The 21,119-nt window shown below is 37.6% G+C and overlaps 1 protein-coding gene across 8 annotated transcripts in view; it reads left to right on the forward strand.

The window, feature by feature from the left end:
- The window catches only part of LOC132949068 (protein gustavus), a 69,395-nt gene that overhangs the window by 27,645 nt on the left and 20,631 nt on the right, over positions 1 to 21,119 (forward strand). The window contains exon 2 of one of the 8 annotated variants that reach the window (XM_061019830.1): positions 9,431 to 9,497. The exons of 4 other annotated variants lie outside the window; for them this stretch is intronic. In XM_061019830.1, the coding sequence (XP_060875813.1) occupies positions 9,431 to 9,497 (67 nt within the window). Of the gene's footprint in view, positions 1 to 9,430; positions 9,498 to 18,154; positions 18,732 to 20,895; positions 20,973 to 21,119 lie in introns of those variants that run through there. 3 more of the 8 variants (XM_061019837.1, XM_061019829.1, XM_061019831.1) reach the window with 3 other exon arrangements.

The raw sequence follows: 21,119 nt of genomic DNA on the forward strand, positions 1-21,119 counted from the left end.
GTTATAATAACAGTTAATATAATATCTTATCGCATATTTTTAATACGAACAATCGTCACGGAATGTAAATAATTGAATAATTGTCGATTTCTTGCTCTATAGTCTTTACTAGTTTACTGTATTCTCGTGTCTCATCTTGTTTCACCTCGATCCTAGTAAGTATTAATCGTGATTTACGCGTCTGATTGTTTGATGGTTTTTAGGCATATTATTCAGCATTCGTGTTGATGCGCCTGAACGTTGTTTTCGTTTATTTTTCCCCTCTCGAACCGACATTGATCTCAAAACCACCATTTGTAATGTGTGTGTATATTATATGAACATTCGTTTTCACCGACGTATATCGATTATTCTCCGAACTATATAATAATATAATCGATAATAATTTAATTATGGTGCACAACACGAGTGTTGAGTTCGCCGCGTAACACGATATCTGTGTAGTATGTACGGGAGAACAATAACGCGCGAACAAAAGTCGTCTTATTATTTATTACGCGCGAGGCGTAATTTAAAAGTTTCAAAAACAAAAACGTTATTATTCCATATAATGACGCGGTCCTTGTCCTCTATAATAATCAAAGCTGATATATTACACGGCGTGGAATACCAATATATTATTATGTTATTGCAAGCGTCAAAAAATCACTGCAATCGTGTGTTTGTATGACTACTATAAATATATGATACATAATAATATAACGACACTGCAGAAACCAAGTGTCGTTACATAGTGATATATATGATTGTAATAAATATTTTTAAGACGTCCGACCACTCTTTCGATCTCTCTTTCTGTGTGTGTGTGTGTGTCTCTATTTCTCCCTCGACGTGTTTAGGTGCACAGGGCCGCGTGAGTCGCTGCAGTGGTTTTATTATACAATACAGCGATATTATATTTATATTTTTAACGAAATCTTACTTTTCTCCCTCTGAACCCACGTATTTGTAGATAGTTTATTGTTAATTCGCGAACTGGCAATAATATATTTTATATTATACATAGTATACATTTATCTATAAATAATAATATATATATAAATACAAAACAAAAATAATTCTTTGAAAATGTTTGGTAATGATTTCTCAAAGAAAATCGGGTCGGCGAATTCGAGCCAAGGTCTCTATCCTATGGTGTTTGGTATGTGAGTGCGAGCCGAGCGACGGTGGTTATATAGTCGGCAGCCGGTCGAATAGACTGTTACAAATTCGTACGACCGAGAGGCCTGTTCCCAAGGACAAAGGACGCGATGTTAATTAAGTCCCTCGATTGTCTCGAGTTTATATTATGATTATTATTATTGTAAATCTAAATCTTGGAAACGTTTCTTTATTTCGCGTATAATTATTAATAACGTTCAATGTCAGGATTTCCCCCACCCCCACAACCTTCTCGGCGATTGAGTCTGACGTCTAAAAAACACTCATTACACTATTACAAAATATTGTATAATATATATATTATAGTACCTACAGCGTTACAAAGTTTCTAATTTTTAAAAACATTATAATATCTAATTATTATTTTATTTTTAAAGTTGTAATCTTATAATCATGCGTAATAACTGCGGTACTATTATTAGTGCTGCGCAGCACTATTTCTGGCGTTCGTCTTCAGACATAATATTTTAATGTCAAAACGTAAAAAGTGACAAAAGTTAATCTCGCTTAATGTCAATTAATTGGTTAATTGTATTACAGGTGAATTTAAGTTTTGTAATTAGGAAAAACAAACAAATTACTTTTGGAGAAAATAAGTTTCAACATGGTTTCTTTTTGAACGACGCGTGACGTGTTATTTATTTCAAAACAAAAAAAAATAATTTGACGTGCACAAATTAACTGTTTGTCGTCTCGTTACTACTATTATAATTTGTAACTTATAGTACTTCAATTTCAATCGTCCATCTAGATTATGACATATTATTATGATTTATGCACGATATATATAATAAGGGTATACCGCCTAACATTGTATTTGTGTTTGAACGGTTGTTGAGCACCTACCTAAATTTGTTTTTTAAAACATTTGCATTGCCCTTGAGTAGTATACTTGAAATTCATTTGTACATGAACAATTGGCTGATACAGTGCCATCTCGACCTGATGATAATTTGTCAAAATGTAAGTTTCCTGCTATTGTAAGCAGAGAAATGGAACACATTCTTCCATTCATTATTTAAAAACAATGAAATTATCATAATTATTTGGACTAATATATAGTATTAAATTATCAAAGGGCAAATGTCTGACACCGTTCACTTCGCTGTCTTGAAAGAGCCTTGGTCTCCTTATTTTTCTTCGTTTTCATCGGCCCTGTGTAATACCTATCTAGGTGCATTATATAATACTGTGTACTGAATTTCGGAAAAATGTTCCGTGCGTCTTTTGACTTAAAATTATCTACCTCGTCGCCGAAATGTAAATTGTTTTTCTTTGACATTATCCCAATATATTAGTCCGTCATCGAATTCGCCGAAATAAATAATAACAATAATATTAAGCCTATACATGATGTTTTTATAATATTATTTATTAAGATTATTATGTGTTTAATAGAATTAAAAAATAAGACTACTTATTTCGTAATTAGACTGGGTGGTTAAGGTAAACCAGTCTTCAGTCTCTTCAATTCAATTACCTACCTTTTTTTTCGAGGAAGTCACGGATACTAACGTTTGAATAATCTTCAGACACTGAACCATCACACTTACACTCCTCTGTAAATGCCTACAAAGCTTTGGAAACGTATAAATAATTATGACATTTATTGTGTTTCCGTTGAATAAATAATAAAGTAATAACAAATAATAAGTACAATTTAAATAATAACAAATACTTTTTTACGTAACACTGTAAAATGTTGCACAAAGCACAAATAACATTTACCGAAGCAGAGGCGCTAATAATAACGTTAAATATGAGGTAATACAATTATCAGTATGCTGTATGCCCTACAAGACATAATGTACACTGACACTGGGACCATGTATAGTGTATACTAATTATTACTAGCCCTAAGGTCGTCCCTCGCTCTGAAACTGGCTGTGCAACTGAGACAGTTTGCCTTTTTTGAAGGGATTTTTCATGCATTTTGTTTGGTTTTGTTATCGCCTTCCGAAGGTCAATTTGTACGAATAAAAGAGAGAATACATTTTTTTCGTTAGATAATTTAAGATAAAATTTTGTTTTTGTAGATATTCATAATGTATACAAGTATATTATATTACAAGATGTTTAGGATGAGTGTGTGATTATGACTTATGAGTTTAACATTAGGATTGTATTATTATTATTATTATTATTGTTTTGTTATTGTTTTTAATTTTATGAAATATTACATACTAAAAATGCTCATATCTCGCTTGAAATTAAAATATTGACAAATCGCTGACGCCCAGGCATAGATAATGTTCCTACTTAAAAGTTTGATAATAGGTCAATTCACTCTAATATCAAAACCAACAGCACACTATTGAAACTAGACAGTGAATGGACATTAGCTATGTCGTACTAAGACGGATACAACAAATGCATGGGTAGCGTCCTCTTATGTGATTGTATGTTTATTCATTATTTCAAACGATATTATTATAAACATATTATATTAATGGTAGATTAAACTCGCGATTGTTCTATTTCCCATACAATCGTGGCTGAACGAACACCTTTGATTGTCTTTTTAAATTTCAGTAAAAATAATAGTCGAACAATCGGCTATTTATTTCCTGTCGATTTTGTCTGTACGCCTAAACAAAATCAATACATACGTGTCAATATGTCAATGGCCAATGGGTAGTATTAATTATATATATGATAGTATTAATTATAGTATTATTCATAGATTAATTATTAGCATTACCTTGACGATATTATTATCCACGTTTAAAACATAATAATATAATAATTTGACCACAATACGTTTCAGAGTATAAAACATATTATTATATTAGGTTTATGGTTTTATATTATGAGTCTATGTACTAGATGTTTTGTGTTAAGGTATATTACTATAATATCGTATGTATACTGCACACTATTTTGTACTACTCGTATATTATGATCATATTTCCGTGTATCATCGTTCGTGTTCTTCGCACAGAACGAGTAAAAATAAATCGTTATTCGTTTTGTAATATGTATTTTCATGAAATTCTATATATTTTGGCTAAAGAAACCATTTAATAATATTTCGTAACACCTCGTATATTTTGTATTATGTTCAACGATTTTACTTTTAAAAGTAAAAATACATAAAATCTTATACCTTTCACGAGGTGGAACAGTTGGATAAATGCATTGCATTGTCACGATAAAAATAAATCACCCTGTACAATATGTTATTATAACGATCTAACATATTTATTATAATTTATATCTACGGCTTGGATTTTGTAGCAAATTCTACTTTTTAAGGGATTTGTATATCATATTATACCTACGTGTAATATTATAGGTCGTTTACCGTGTAACCCGATTATTTTTCATAAAATTTCATTGACGACCAACTATTTTGGAACCGCAGATCAACCCAAATCATGGTGTTATTTTTCCACCGTAGTGGAGTATACCAGACGCCATCATTTTCCGTTTGCAGCGGACCGTTTCAGTTGTAAGCGCCGATCAATATTCGTATCTCGTACCATATTATATGGACCGAAAGGACCGAATTTTCCATCAATTCTGTTGGCCGCTGCTGCAGTAGTTAGTGTATAAATATTATATATATGTATATGTGTTTTGCCACACCACTGCACAGCGTGTGTACATATTATTATATTATGCCGTTTCAAAACGGTCTGCAGTATGCACGCGCGAAGAGGATTTGTGGATTTGTGTGCTTATAATTTCAATTCCTCCATGCATATACCTAATTTATTTATATTGAGTGTAATAATAATCGAGTATGATGCTATTGTCTACAACGGTCGGTCGGTCGTCTTTGTCGGTATTGTAAAAATAATTTTGAACGTACCTCCATATGATATTATTAAATATTTTAAATATATGTGTGAAAAGCGCGTCTTCTATGTGATTTCCGCTTTTCCCTTTCGTGCAAACATATGGCTTTCACCTCACCCGGCGGTATCAGAGTCGATACATATCATTCGAAAACTTTTTGTATAGACACGCCAACGGGACTGTTGCTTTACAGTAGGTATATAATAATATTACCTATATATAGGTACATATTATATGGTATATAAGTGCAGACACCAGGATAGGTATAGGTAACGTAGTATATATGTATTTTTCAGTGGGCAGCGGAAGAAAAAGACTCAAATCCAATATTATTTCAACAAAAGTATTTTTCTTTCCTTTCCTGTATCCCCTTATTATAGACGTTAATCTGTTTCGATCGGAGCGTTTGCCTTTTGTCGTACGAGTACAATTTTTCCCCACATGATGTGTAATTTTCTATGTACCTATATTATGTCTGTAGAAAATAATATCGTCCGACAATGGATTTCTCTAAACAAACCTTTGGTAACAAACATGTAATATGTATACGTACGTTGCAGCTGGAACCGCATTCATATTACATACAAAACGTTTTAGCAACCGTATATTATATACGGTTTGAGTGCGTGAAATATATTATAGATATATATGAGTAAAATGATTTGTCGTTACGTGTAGACCGGGAAGGAGCCGTGGCCAGCTCGTCCAAAGTACCTACTATATAACAATAGTATAAAGTATTAGTAGGTAACTAGCATAATAGTACACTTATAATACTCTGTTCGCAGAGGAATTCCGAGGTCGACAAAAACGTTTGGCTATATAGTTGGAGATACGATTGACATTTATTCACTGTATAATACAAAATATTGTGCATGGTAATAAATAATAATATGTAAAATATTTTATAATAAGCACTTACGTACTGCAGTATCTACGTTCTGCAGTGCCTGGGTCACAAGATTGGCCGTTTTTGTTTTGGAGTCAAAGACCTGCATACAACTTGATAACGTTACTGAAGGTTCACATGAAGGTGAATTCTGATTGACTTTGCTCAATAAATTGCTACCCTCACTCATCCGTTTATTATACGTATTATAACATGACGTTTGCATAATATAAATATATAATACTTACCAAAATTCTTATACAATATAGGATAAATGTTTCGGTACTATAATTATATTTACACTTATGAGTCATGACATAATTGCTTATTGTTTAACCCAACTCTTCACTCACTGACTATCAATTTGGAAAAATCGATGTATAATAAGAATCAATTAATTTAAGAGAAATGTTCGGGTAACGTTTGAGGACAAATGGCCTTTTTAGATACCCTATCATATATTTTGGTAGCATAGTGTGTACTGTATTCGACTGTCGTCTATGTTTATAGTTTATATCGACCTCTGTGTTCACCAAAATCGTTATAATATGCAAAACTGCCCGAAAAAAATGTAGTTTTCGTATTCACTCGGGCTGCTAGACAGGATGGCGCTTAAAAATATATATGTATACAGTTTTTTTATATCGCATATATGTTTTTGACAATGACAATTTGCACAATAATAATATAATATCAAAATGCATAGTCTGACGTAAGTAATAGAATACTGTTAAAATTCTAGATTTTTCCGTGCGGGATTCTATCTAGTCTACAATAGTTTATATTATTATAGTATACTGCACCATTGTGTATACTGTATACCCATAATAATCATAATTATTATTATAATACAGTCTATGTATGCACCGTGTTCTTTCGAAAAGTATACGGGCACGTCTGACAAAAAAAAAATAAAATACCGACCTTATGGCTTAATAATAATATTCAAACCAGCTCAACCCTGTATAATAAACTATATACTATATTATACTGGCAGCAGCAGCAGCAGCTGTCCATCAGATAAGGAAACGCGCGGTGCACGACGTGTTATTTCGGGTATGCGTGTGTGTACGAACTATAATATTATACAGGGTGTATCGCCTCGTTTGCAGTGTGTGCACGCGTACTATCTTGATATGCGCCAGCTCCTGCCATGACTCGATGGTAATTCTCGTGAGATTCCAGCTAGTATAACATACAATTTAATGGAATTTGATACTCACATTTTTCACGACTCCGGAGGTTTTTGAGAACGACAAACATTAATATCGCAATTGAAACTAAAATACCGTCATTGGCTGTTCGACAGACACGAGGGGGCACCCTGTACGCTTACGGAGGCTGCGCGCGAGTGTATTTAACTGTGTATTGTTGTGTACGATACTGCAGCGACGACGACGGTTCGACCTAACGCGTTTCGTAAACTCATTTTTATAATTTTATGTATTACGATATGTAATCAAACTGTATAGAGTCGACTCGACGACAACCAAATAATATAGGCGTATAATCTGCGCAAAAGAGCAGTAGCAGCAGCCGGTCGTCATCCCGAAACCTTCCACAGAGTATATACTGCGTGCTTTGTACTATATATTATAATATGCATATTAGTGGTGCGTTCGTCAGTGTGCATATTATAATATTTATATATATTATATATATAGTTGTGCCTCCACCACCACCACCCCCATCTACCCGGGGGGGTTGTCGACCTCCACCGCCGCCGATGATGTGTTGTATTTACGCACGCACGCACACCCTTCGCACGTCCCCGTCGGGTTTATTGCTAGCGACACGCAGCCTTCGTGCCTTATCGCTAGGGACCGCCGCCCTGGCATCACCCTCCAAAACTCTGTGCGCGCGATATTCTCAGACCCTGAGCGAGAATGGCGCCGCACGATATTGCTGTGAGAGAGTCGCGAAAGATAGAGATAGTTTTTAAACTATAATAATATACTCGCACACACCGCGCATATACCTGTATAGATCGGTCGTCGTCGTCAGCAGTCCAACTTCTTCATTTCCGCGTAAACGATGACCCGGAAAACTTTTCACCTCGCCCGATGAATGGTGGTCTTTCTTCGGTTCGCTTTCTCGTTCTTTTCGCCGCCGTATCGGAGATATATCATTACAGAATTCTATTAAACGTCGTTGTCGAGACGACCGGAAAAACTAAATTTACAAAAACCGAGAGAAAATCTGTTTCTGCATCTGCACGCTTATTATTATAATCGTTATATAACTTGATTTTTTTAATGTACGGTTATATAGAGAGACCCGAGACACTACTACCTTTTAATACAGATATAATGTTTTTACTCACCCCCAATGTGTGTCAAGATATCTGTTTTTTCAATACGTATCTGCTACATATGTACATCTACGTATTTACATACTCTATATCCGCCGGTTAAGTTCATCGATGAGTATACTATATACGTATATTCACGTATAGCCAAAAAGACATTTTCTGCCTTCGACTCGTATAGTCGTCGTTATAATTGAATCCTTGGAGCTCTCTCTCTCTCTCTCTCTCTCTCCACCGAAACGTCCTCCGCACCATGACACTAATACTGTATGTGCTGTATATACATGCACTCTGCTACTGACTCCCTTATCGACCCGAGACCGCCCCTTTGTGAGTGTATACTCTACATAACCCAAAAAACCCACGATCCCCATCCCACTCGTGTTCTCGCCTCACTGCAGCCGCCCTCCCTACATAATCTCATATCCGCATATACATTATATAATAATAATCCTGGCGAGCGCTTGGACGAAAAATAAAATCCGCCTGCGGGCCACGTTCATTTAGAACTTTTAATAATATAAACGTCCGTTATAATTGCGCTGCATAATTACGGGATAAAGGGTCGTTCGCATTTACTAAAATCGATTTTGAAATCTTTTTTTTTTTTCCACTCATTTCCGTCATTATCGTTATTATAATCATCGTGACCGCGTTGGATATAATATACGGATAGTCATGTGTCCGTAACCATAAACTGTATTATATAGTATATATAGTATACTATATACGTACACGGAATTCAACCTGACTGACGATGCGTCTATAATATAGCCTTCATAGTGGAAAATAATAAGGCTGTATTTATATAATATATAGGTATATTTCTTTCGGGGTACACTGTGCCTATACATGTTTATACGTATAATAATATATTTACGTGACCGTACCTATACTCTCGACGTTGGGATAGAAAGACCCCGATAGAAACCCGACGCATTAAACCGGTTTCAATTTTTTTTTCCGTCCGTGTGGTTTTCCGTCGAATAGCCCAACAAAGGCGCGTTCAGGAATTTCAAAATACTCATATATTATATGGGTATTATATATTTTTTCTCCACCGTCGAAATACGACCAGGAAGCTTATTGTCGAAATCATTTTTTTTGATTTAATATAGGAACTGGTTTAACAATTAATATTTAATACGTCCTGGTAAAAAAATTAAAAAAAACGCCGCTACCACCCTGTATGGGGGCTTTGTTGTACGCTATTGTTTCACACCCTACATATTAACTCAATGTGCTTATATGATCCTTATTTTTTGTTTCAGGTAAATATATACATTTCAATTCGTACTACTACTACTTTGCTAAAGGGTTAACTACAGTTTTTGCTAGGTAAGTGTTTGATTGTGTATTATTTTTTATACGACGAAAATTTAAAAAAAATGACTACATAATATTAGAGGTCCCTTCGGCTGTATATTTTTTGCAGGAGAGCAGAATAAAATTATATTTTACTTACTTTCTTCTATATATAAGAACACAAGTCTATCATTAATTGTATTATATATATACTTGGATTTTTAAATACTTATAACTTTTTATTTAGACGATGAAAAGTTTATTAGGAATTGAGTAGTTTTAAAGACATTTACCTCAACGTGGGTAAATGTACAGTAAACTTTTACAGTTAACTTCAAAAAAAAAACATTCTCTTTATTAAAAAAAAAAACCAGCGTTTTAATAATCATCTCGCTGTGGCCAGTCCACTGTACCCTTAGATCATATACCATGGATGGAGCCACAACGTATTAAACCAATACAAAAAAACGTTGCCGATATCAGCGACAAGTCGTCGAATTAAGTGGTCGATATGCGCAAGCGCAACGCAACTTCTCGCATATTTATCCACAGATATCTATTGTGCCTATGGATAATTATGCGAGGAGTTGCATCGTGCTTGTGCACATCGATCACCTAATTCGGTGACTCGTCACTATATCGGCAACAAAATCATACGCTGTAGCTACATCCATAGTTTATGATCTAAGACTATGACTCTATCCGTAGTTGAGATACGGCAAGGAATGACATTAATTGTTCGGCCCGGCGAGTAATTTTGTACATCAGAATATAAGATTACTAAGACTGCCGTACGATATTATAATATTATTTAACGGTCGTCCAAGACAATATAATTGTTATAAGGCCCAGTCTATCATTATTTTCAACGCGAGTCTTCTTTGGACTTAGACGCGTCGACCGGCGATCGTTTGTTACTCGGAATCGGCCTGGGAACATTAAAATTAATTCGGAGAGACTTATCGCGCGAAAAAAAAAACCCCGAAACGAAAACACAACGACCGATTGGCGATTCCCTTGTATAGCAAATATTATACGGAGTACGGACGCGCGATGTATAATAATTTGCAGACTGGTCGATTTCTGTTCCCGTGGTGTGTACAACAAAATGTGTACGTCTTGTTTATACAATAATTCATAATTATTACGGAATTTCGACGGGACTTCAGCCCCGCGGCCCGTGATAATGATAAATACTTGTATTATACTATATTATATTATAATGTGTAATCTGTAATATGACCGAAACGACGACATGTGCAGTATTGTAAAAGAAAAAAAATCGCGTCTCGTGTACGACGGGTCTTCGGTCGTTCGGTGGGATCGTTGTTTTCGTATCGTGAGTGCTTGTGTGTTCGTCGACTACGACGGCGGTGTCGGCGCAGCGGCGGGCGGCGGTGCGTGTTCCGGGCGGCCGATGGAAAACTGGCAACGCTGCGCACAGGATCGACAGTCATGCGTTGCCTAGGCGGTCGGAATATTGATCCCGTCGGCCCCCAGCGCACGTCGTGCGCTACGTTGCAACGCCTCACGACAAAGAATCCGTCTTCAAAAAAAAAAAAAAAAACATTTAGGTATATACCCAACGAAATGCACCACCACCGTCATGGCGGCGGGGGTGACTTCTTCACACATAAAAGACGAGAACCCCTCGAACGACGACCAAGACGAATATTCTTGCCTGTTGGTTTTATTATTTCTCTTTTCTCAGTTACGTACGAAAGGTCCAAAATCTGTTCGTGATAATTTCCCCCCAGTTTGCTACGATTTATATGGGTAGGAGCACGACGTGTAATATAATATGGTACCCTGTATTTTAATATAATATTTATATCTATATGTATTTGTGTAAATTGCGTTTAAGGTGATTTGTGTGCTTTGGTGTTTTTACGTAACAGTTGTGTGTTTCCGTCGGTGCCGGTTATTATTCGCGAATTAATTCATCTTGTGTCCAACCTCTCGTGAAATTATTCACTATTATTTTTCAAGTTTACGTTGCGTTTGGAAAATTATACATAATGTGTGCTGCACGCGCCACTCCGTTGCAGGAGCCTGCAGTGTGCATTTCGTCTGTCGCGGTCCCCTCTTCCGTTGCTATAGCAATAATATACATATATAGTACGTCTGTCGGTCAGCCAATATAAAACGTCGCAAACGGCCGCAAGATAAGCGTTTTACATGTATACGCAAATTGAAATGTATATACGTAGGTATACGCCAAGAATCGGTTTTCGAAAATAATAAATCTATCTATGCGTATAGGTATTTCAAAACGACATTATTATAATTTATAATAAGTATATACAACGCGATCAAACACTTAATATACGACTTCACCAGTCACTACAACCAGGAAATCAACAATCGACTCATGGTATTGTGTAATTTTTTACGGGTTTTTTTCAAGCGAGATAGAAAGAAAAACTATGACGAAAGGATACGGAATACTTTGATTAATACAGAACTTTGTATCGCATTGCAAACGATATTAATAATAATCAAGTACTATGTATTCATTTGCAATGCCTTCGCCTTCATTGTGTATAGCTGAGTTGTCTTTATAGTCTTTGCACAACTATAGGACATGTCTCGTGTATGTACTTATATCGTATACGCTGTATAGTTGTACACTATAATAATATGTCTATATGTGCTCTGTAGAATTTAAAATAAATAAAATATTATAAGTATGCGTCGGATGTAAAAAATATTTCTTTGATAATTAAATTATACGGTTTTTAACGATTATTAGTTAATATCATAATAATGATAAGTTAGGTACCTTTAGCTGTAGCTTCAACATAATTGAAGGTATAACAATTATATAATTGTTGAGTAAATATTTTGAGTTATGACCTATAAAATGTGGCCCGAACCACATTTTTTCCTATAACCTTACAAAATAGTCATACATAATAATATTGGTATCATATTATTATAACTATTCGTTACTCTACATGTCTGTTCGATACAGCGAATATTATAGACCAAGAAAAAACGATCGACTGCGACGAGATAAATGAAAAAATTTGCAAATGGTTGGATAGTAGTTTTTGGAGAGAAAATGGAGAGAAATTATTATATTAATAATTTAAAAGAAAATCTATCCGAACAGCGTTCATAACAAAAACATTAATTAACTATTCGCACAATTAACTATTCGCACAAATAATGTATATGCCTAATAATATTATACAATATACTATACAAGCTAAACTAACAAATTATTATACTTCTACGAATTCTAAAAGGGTAGTGCACCCTTCCCACCACTACGTCAAATCAATCAATAACTCAGACTGTAATTTCATTAATTGAGGAAACGGTCACGACTTGACAATTTATTATAAAACCTTACGTATGTCAAACCCAATTAGACTAAAATGTTTTTTTTCTTTTTATCAATGAATATTTTGATTGTTTAAGCCATGTGCCCATGTGTGTAAGTAATTGTAATACTGCAACCTTGAAAACAATCGTGCCGGAAATAAAACTTTGTATTCGAGTATAAAATTTTAAATCTGATTATATATAATATGATTACGTTGTTCATAGTCGGCAGTGTGAAAATCGTTGAACTTTATTCTTTAGATAACATTGTTTAAGTTTCCGGGTCGGCCGTTGTGGCAACCTGTAGATTAGATAGTATTTTAAAAGAAAATAATATAATATTATAACTTATTACTTTTTATATTGATTTCGTTTATAAATGTATTTAATGATGAATTGATGACTGACTGACTGACTGACTGTCCCACGAGAATATTATTATACAATGATTTCGTGAGAAATAGAAATACGACACTGAAACAAATATTGTCGATTGAATGAACGATATCGCTAATGAAATATGTACAAAAGGAGGGGGTGTTTGGGGGTATAGTCTGTCTTTGACATTCGTTTTCGCAACGAATGAATGAGTAACATTATTTTGTATTAAAATATAATAAAACATCTTTCTTTTTTTTTTTGCAACAAATTATTGATCATTATATCGTATTTTATCGTATTTTTTTTTTGTTTTTTGCTAATAAAACAAAGTCGACTATAATTGTTTTTCATATACCAAAAGTTTAGAAATGGCTTAATTTTTCATATTACATTCATCAGATCTGCAGGCACCTTCTTCAATATTATAATAATTAGTATTATAATAAATTATAATGTGTCATAATAAAATAATACCATTAACCTCTGATCATGCTTATAAGTTACAGTAGTATATATAATTATTATTATATTCAATATTGTGATATTACTAATTATTTGTGAATATGCTTAAGATTTTATTTTATTACATATCACAATAACATGTTATCTAAAATGTAAATTCCTTCAAATGTAAGTAATTATAATTTCTAATACGTATATTCGCATTCCCGTTCCTATCGATTCAGGCCACTTGACACTTAAGACAAAAGAACATCATCCGTTCTAAGCGAATCGCCACACAATAATAATATTATTATCATCATCATCGTATGACGGTCGCATGCATTTGAGGCTCTCCCCCCCCACGACAGTCTGCGGCGGCAAAGCTGGTAACGCAGATTTTATGGTTTTTTCGTATATATTTTTTGGGACGTCGGCCAAAAACGATCGCTCGACCGTCAGTCGCTGTTGTGTCTCTCGGGGGTTTTTGGCACCACGATCCTTATAATATATAATAATAATATCAAATCGACGGTCTCCGTTATCATCGCTCGCTCGCTCGCTCCATCACTGCCGCGCGAAGTCGACTGCACCTGCGGCGTGGGTGGACGATGGGTGGCCTGGAGGGTGGGGCGGGGGAGGGAGATTTTCGAGTAGAAATCGCGAACAAAAACCACGACACCCGCGACCCGCAGCCATTGCCGTGTCGCGTTTGCAGACGGTGGTGCGGCGGCCAGAAGCAAAAAAAATACCATCAGTGCCAGTTGGCATTTTTCTCGCGCGGCGTGTCCTCCGTCGCGACGCGCGCGCGCCGGTCGGTCGGTCGTCGCTCTGTGATGACGAAACTACGCGGGCGGCGGTGGCCGGGTGTACGGCCGCGCAGAGGACGACGACGAAATAACGCCATTACCTCAGAGACGGGCCCGACCATGTATGGAATTCTTGGCTCGGCGTTTTCGAGGTGGCGGCGACCGTGTCCCTCATTGAATACTACTCGTGGCGTCGGGATTTCTGAAAACTCGATGTGGAACCCCGCACGTTTTGCCCGAGCCGCTCCCCGTGCACTGCGAAACGAATACGAGTTATTACAGGGAGAAAATCCTGAATAGAACGGAAAAAACAACGTATTATATTGCGTTAAATTATATAAAAGATGAGCATAAATGAATAATATACTGAAAACCTCAAAGTTTATATTATCCGACTCGACTACTCGAGTATTATTAATTGGTGACGGTTTTGTATATAATAATCAACACTTCGTATATTATAATAACGACAGTTCTAGGATCTGGTTCTGATATGCCAGTTATAAAAAAAATACGTTCCACCTATTTGTGACCGGCTTTTTATTGTTAATTAATATTAATATTATGTAGTTAACAACAATTAATAATTGTATAAGGGATTTTTAATAATAAATAATTAGTTTTCTTGAACTTTTTTTTTACCGTTTACCATTGGATACAATATAGAATGCATTGAGCACGTAATATTTTTATTATGAAAACTAAACACGGTGGTCGTGGTCGTTTCGGCGACGGACGAGCGAAAATTTAAAAGAAAACGGTTTTGGCGGCGGGAAACATTAAAAATACGCTCGACGACACAACTACAGTCTACTACGGCGACGACGGCGCGCGTGGTACCTAACCTACGCTCGATTTCTATTTCTATTGTTGGCCCGTAAATGATTTTCGTTAATCGATTCGTAGGTTTTCGCAGATACCTATGTAATGAACAATTATTGTATTATGGCATGTTGTCACTTGTCACAGTACCTATGCAGAAAAATACTGTTTGAAATTACAACAGTCTTGTGACGGTGTATTTTTGCTATCATAAATATTGTATCATAGTAAGCCGCCGCCGCCGCCGCATAGTTTGTTCCGCAAAAAACAAACGAGCTTCCTTTGTGTACCGTGATTCGTGACACACACAAACACAAACACGTGCGTGTGCTAAACGTGAAATATTATTATGACATAATATAATATTCTATTATTCATTATCCGTTTGGTTGTATATTATTATCAGGTATTATTAAAAATATTAATCGTTGCGTTTGGCAGTAGTCGCGCGTGCGCCCGCGTATACTGTATCAACTATTATACTACAATCGTCGGCGGTCACTCCTCCCACCGAGACCTGAATACACCATGTTCACGGTGCCCAACAATATTATAGTGTAATCACCGTAATTTCAATCATAATATAATATTATAGAAGACGACAAGTCGAACGGTACGAATTATGTATTAGTAATGCGTATTACTGTATTACTGTAGGCGTATACCGAACTTATGATTTACAATGCTCGCTTATATTATAATGTAGTAAGTATCTATGTACTATTATTGTGCCGAACGGGACAATATTGCCGACGTGCTCTAAAATCACACGACGTCGCGATACAGAGAGAATTATCTCGCGCGTACGACGCAGTTCTCGGCTGTGGGATTCAATAATTATTGTATTATTGTAAATTATTATTTCCCAATCGTCTATTTCTCTCTCTCTCTCTCTCTTTCGTAACAACATTTGACTACGTATTACTTTATGCAACAAAGCTTACTTATTTTGTTATCGTAAGCACGCCATAGGCGCAAATAACGTTTGTGATTCGGGGGGAGGGGGGAGGCTAAATCTTACCTTTGATAACATTGAATAAGCTTAAAACAAAATGTAGGAAATGTTGGAGGGGCTCTGAACATTTTTTAGCCCCTAAAGCCCCCCTTTTGCGCCTATTGCATGCTTGATGTTGCGTTTTCCCCAGCTACCGCGCGATTTATTTACTAACTTTTCCTGAAACACGGGACTTTTGTATCTGTGCGGAACAGTCGATATACGGTTTTCCCTATCAATTGTGGCGCTACGCCAGTCACTTCGGTTTTCGCCCTCCGAGTTCTATATATCTGCATGATATAGTAGTTACAGTTATAAATTATATAGTTACAGTGGCCATACTTAGGCGTTTTAAAATTCACTCTGGGTAGGACGTGTTACCGACAGTTTTCCCGAAGACAATATGACGTGGTCGTTCTTTCGAAAACATAATAATCCGATTAAATGTACTGACTCTCCTCTCATTCTCCTCTTTCCCCATAACTTGATACATATTGTACTTTATGATAAATTATATTCATTTGTGAATATATACACGTCAGTTCATCAATTCATTAATTGTTTAGCTACGGAAAACGGAAAATATCTTTAGGTAACACATCTTTATTTTAGTTGATTTTTCTAATGTATTCTCATTATGTTCTATAATAGAAATTAACATTTTTTGACGTTATTATTACGATCGAGTATTCCAAAACTTCTAATGACATTGCTTGAAACTGAAGTAAATAAAGTGTCGACCATATCTCTGTAACAAGGAAACAAATTTAAAAAAACGTAATGATCTATTATGCTATAATGTAATAATATTGCACGGTTTTTTGTATTTCTCCTACAGCCTCAGTCGAAAATAAAATATATTATTCACATAAATACCCAAATACAAACGATGTCAGTATTGGTTTTGAATAAATTATTATGACGCGATAATATAATATTATATGATATTTTATGGTATAACGATAAGTATAACGTTGAGTATAATGTATAATGTACACTCGCGTGGCACTTAAAACCGATGCATACTTTTGTAAAATTCATCGTAATAATTTTTATTGCGCGTGTGTTTACATATTACAGCACCGCGATAATAATACCTACCTACCTATTCGAAATATTATTCGAAAAAATTGTATATCTTTTTTTTTAACGTTCAAGTCATACCGTCTACGAAATAAGTAAGTGGCGATAAGTATGTGTACAATCACTACAATCTGATAGTGCAACTGACAAGTACTATAACCGTGTACATTGTATCGTTATTATTATTGGACATGACATGATATAATATTTCGTTCTCGACCGTGAGGAAACAACAAAAACAATAATTATAAACCGAAATATCATTTAATGGAAATACACCGGCCAACGCTTAAAGAGAAAATTTATTTTGAAAAAAGACCCTCTCGCGTGCTCGTTTTTCTCTCCTGCCGCGCGCGTCAAGCACGGTGCGCGGCTACGGCGATTCAAGGGCGTCACAATGGAGCGGGGCGTAGTGCGCGCAGCTGTTGGCACACTCCTCGTGCATGCGATCCCACCTCGCGCCGCCCTGACGGCCGTCGACGCTTTTGTGCGTGCGTGTGCGCACGGCTCTTTCGGCGCGCACACCACACAAAACAATCGCTGGCGCGCGCATAAACTCGCTATCGATGGCGATAGCCGTTGGTCGGCGTAAACGATAATCGTTGACGATTGTTTCCGTGTGTCTCCGCGACGGGTGTGCAGCAGCGCTTCGGCGGCCGCGATAGCTGTCGTCGGCTGGGGAGGGCGTATATAGAGCCGGTCGTAAAGACCGCTTCGTAGTTTTCAGTAGTGGAGTGGTGGAACGGGGAACGGTGGGGAAAAAATCGATAGTGTGCGGGTACGCCGCCGGGCGCGTGTGCGTGCGGATTGACGACGGGCGCTCACCGCGATTCCGGAGGACGGCCAGTTCGTGTTGAGCGCGCGGTTTGTCATGCCAGCAGTGGTTTTACCGACTCGCCACTGTATAGCAGCAACGAACACGACGACGACGACGACCAAAAAATCGCCTTCTTCCGCCGCCGTTTCTATTGCTGCTGCCGGTAACAATATCACGACGACGACGCTCTACTGGTTGCCTGTAGTGGATAGCCCGGCGTGTTGTTTTTGCTGTTATTGCGGCGGTCGGCTGTTCGTCGTCGGCGGTGTCCCGACCACCGGACGTGTAAATAGCAGCGTTGGTAGTATCAGCAGTGCGTTGAGTCGTTTCGACGCGTGTACGCCACCGCCGCCCCCGTCGCGTAATTTCGGTAGGCTCTGCCGGTGTGACGGTGCCGTAGTCGCCGCCACCACCGCCGCCGTCGTGCTACTTGTGCCGTATGTGCTTGGGCCGCCGTGCTTCCGACCGATCGTATTGCCGCCCACATTCGTCGCCGCCGCCAATCACCTCAGGCATCACCGCCGGATACATCACCAACACCAACACTACCTGTACAACACGGCCGTCGCCGGCAACAATATGGAAACTAGGTAAATACCTTCTAATCGAATAAAAACCGTTTTTATCTATCGCCACGCGTAGAGTTTCGGCCTGATAATAAATTAATAACTCGGTTAATCGTCGTCGATAACGTAGTAGTTAAAAGCAGCAACAACAACAACAATAATAATGCTGTAATACCCGTGTCGCACGTCCTAGCCGTCGACCAATCATAAAAAAAGTTATCTATAAATTATAATAATTATTATCAAAAAAATAAATAGATATATTAATAATAATAATGATAGTGATAATAATACAATATGCGCACACTGTCATATCGTGTCGTATTATATCATACATCGTTTCACTTATCATCGGAATATTATATCTCGTGATAACCATTTACTTTGTGTTACTCGTTGTTACACCCTTTCGCGAAGACCCGACACCGCGTCCGCCGCCCTCGTCCCTACCTACAATCCACCTATCTATCTACCTACCTACCAACCTACCTACCAACCAACCAATCTACCTACCTACACGATCGACGTTGTACATGCCCGCGTAGAACTTAATGCACGGCAACAGCGGACGCCATCGTTTATTGAACCGGTCTTGAAAAAACCGCTTCGGTTGCCCTTGAACCCATATCCCCAACCGGCCACTATAGTATCTGATGTTGTATTATATTATACGTATGTATGCTCGGTCGCCGTTCTCTTTTTCTGTTTTGAGTTTTTTTATCATTATTATTATTATTCCTTTCCGACTCGGCCGCGAAGACCGAGGGCTTTATTTCGGTCCGATTTAGCGGTGGGGAAAAGACGTTTAGTGGAGGGGAAGGGAGGGGAGTTGGCGCAACGACGTTACACAACAGCTGCTGCTGCTGCTAACGTGCGTAGTGAGCAGTGTGTGTATGTGCGTGTTTTTTTATTTTACCAAAGCACAAAGAATATCATACTAAAATTGTAACCAGTGAAAGTTTTTTCGCTTCCGCCCCGTCGTCGTGGCGTATACAACAACAACGGCGGCGGTCGCCTGAAATAATTACGTCGGGCTGGGGCCCGGTGGTCAGCACGAGCCGCAGGGACGTTGACCTCCTCCGCCACCGTCACCGCGTATAATTATACGCGAAACGGCCATCCCCCTTTTGTTGTAACGGTTCGGTTGCGCAATGCCCGTTGGTGAGGAGGATGTAGTAGTAGAGTGGAAGAGGTATGTCGCTGAGGGGTAGTAGCGGTGGCGGTGAAGTGTGTGTGTGTGTGTGTGCGTGTACATAAAGGGGTGTGCGGGTAGTGGTAATGGTAGTAGTGGTGCGGGTATATAGACAGCTCACAATGCGTATTAAAAAAATAAAATAAAAAAAGCTCCCCTCGTAGTTTTGTATTATGTATATGACGTGATAAATGCGTTCCGGGCGCTGTGTACAATGTAAAATGCACTTAAATGCGCACTGCTGTTGTGTGTGTATGTGTAGTGCTCGCCAGCGTTAGGCGAACGTATGTTGTTATAGGTACCAGCGTATTATATGTGCTACGCAACTACAATGTGTTTGCATTGCGCGCGTAGGTACTTTTGGCCGTGTTTGTTTTTCCTCTCTCGAAAAAAGCGCCAAAAATAGGCTACGCTCACGCCCACAGAACAAAGCGAGACAAAAAAATGTGTATAATATCGCGTTCGTGTTTTTAACAATATTATTGACCCGTAACAAATTTTATTTTACGGGCTCGGCTGACCGGAATGTTTTACAAAACGACTGCGGTGCGTGTTTCGGCGTAGACGGCCAAAAAGTCACAGAACGGTCGAATATCTCGTTTTTATACATCATAATACATACTCTACGGGATAAGTTTTTTTTGGTAAATAAAAGAAGAACTCGGGTCAGATAAAATCCATGGGTTTTTGAACAAACAATAATGTGATGAGAACCATGTGTGGTATAAATGAAGACTCCGTGTAATGTGCTGGTCTCGCATCCCGATATGTTACTTTTTTTTTTTTAAAGAATCGGGACATCGACGTTTTATCGTTGACGACGAAATATTATTGTACGCGCGCTGGCTGTGTTCGTCGGTTCGGTTCGTCACGACGGGGAATGTGTGTTTTCGACGGTTTTTATCAACGCACAGATCTGACGCCGTGAACGGCCGGTCGGTTGACGCATTATAACATGTTTGCAGTTTGCAGATGATGCATTGTGCTCGCGTACGGTAATAATACTATATGATGCAGTCTCTGACTTCGGAGCGCACTCGAAAAAATGTCGTTAACGCCGCATCCCTCGTGTGGTAAGAATATAATATATTTATATATATATATATATATATATATATGGGGAGCAATGGGAAAAAGGGACATGACAGTGGCGGCGCGCACCCCTGCAAATTCCCGCGACGAAAGAACCCTCTCCGACTACGACGTCGGCGCGGCCCCGA

The sequence above is a fragment of the Metopolophium dirhodum genome, chromosome 7, assembly GCF_019925205.1.
Source record: "Metopolophium dirhodum isolate CAU chromosome 7, ASM1992520v1, whole genome shotgun sequence".
In the NCBI taxonomy this organism is placed as follows: domain Eukaryota; kingdom Metazoa; phylum Arthropoda; class Insecta; order Hemiptera; family Aphididae; genus Metopolophium; species Metopolophium dirhodum.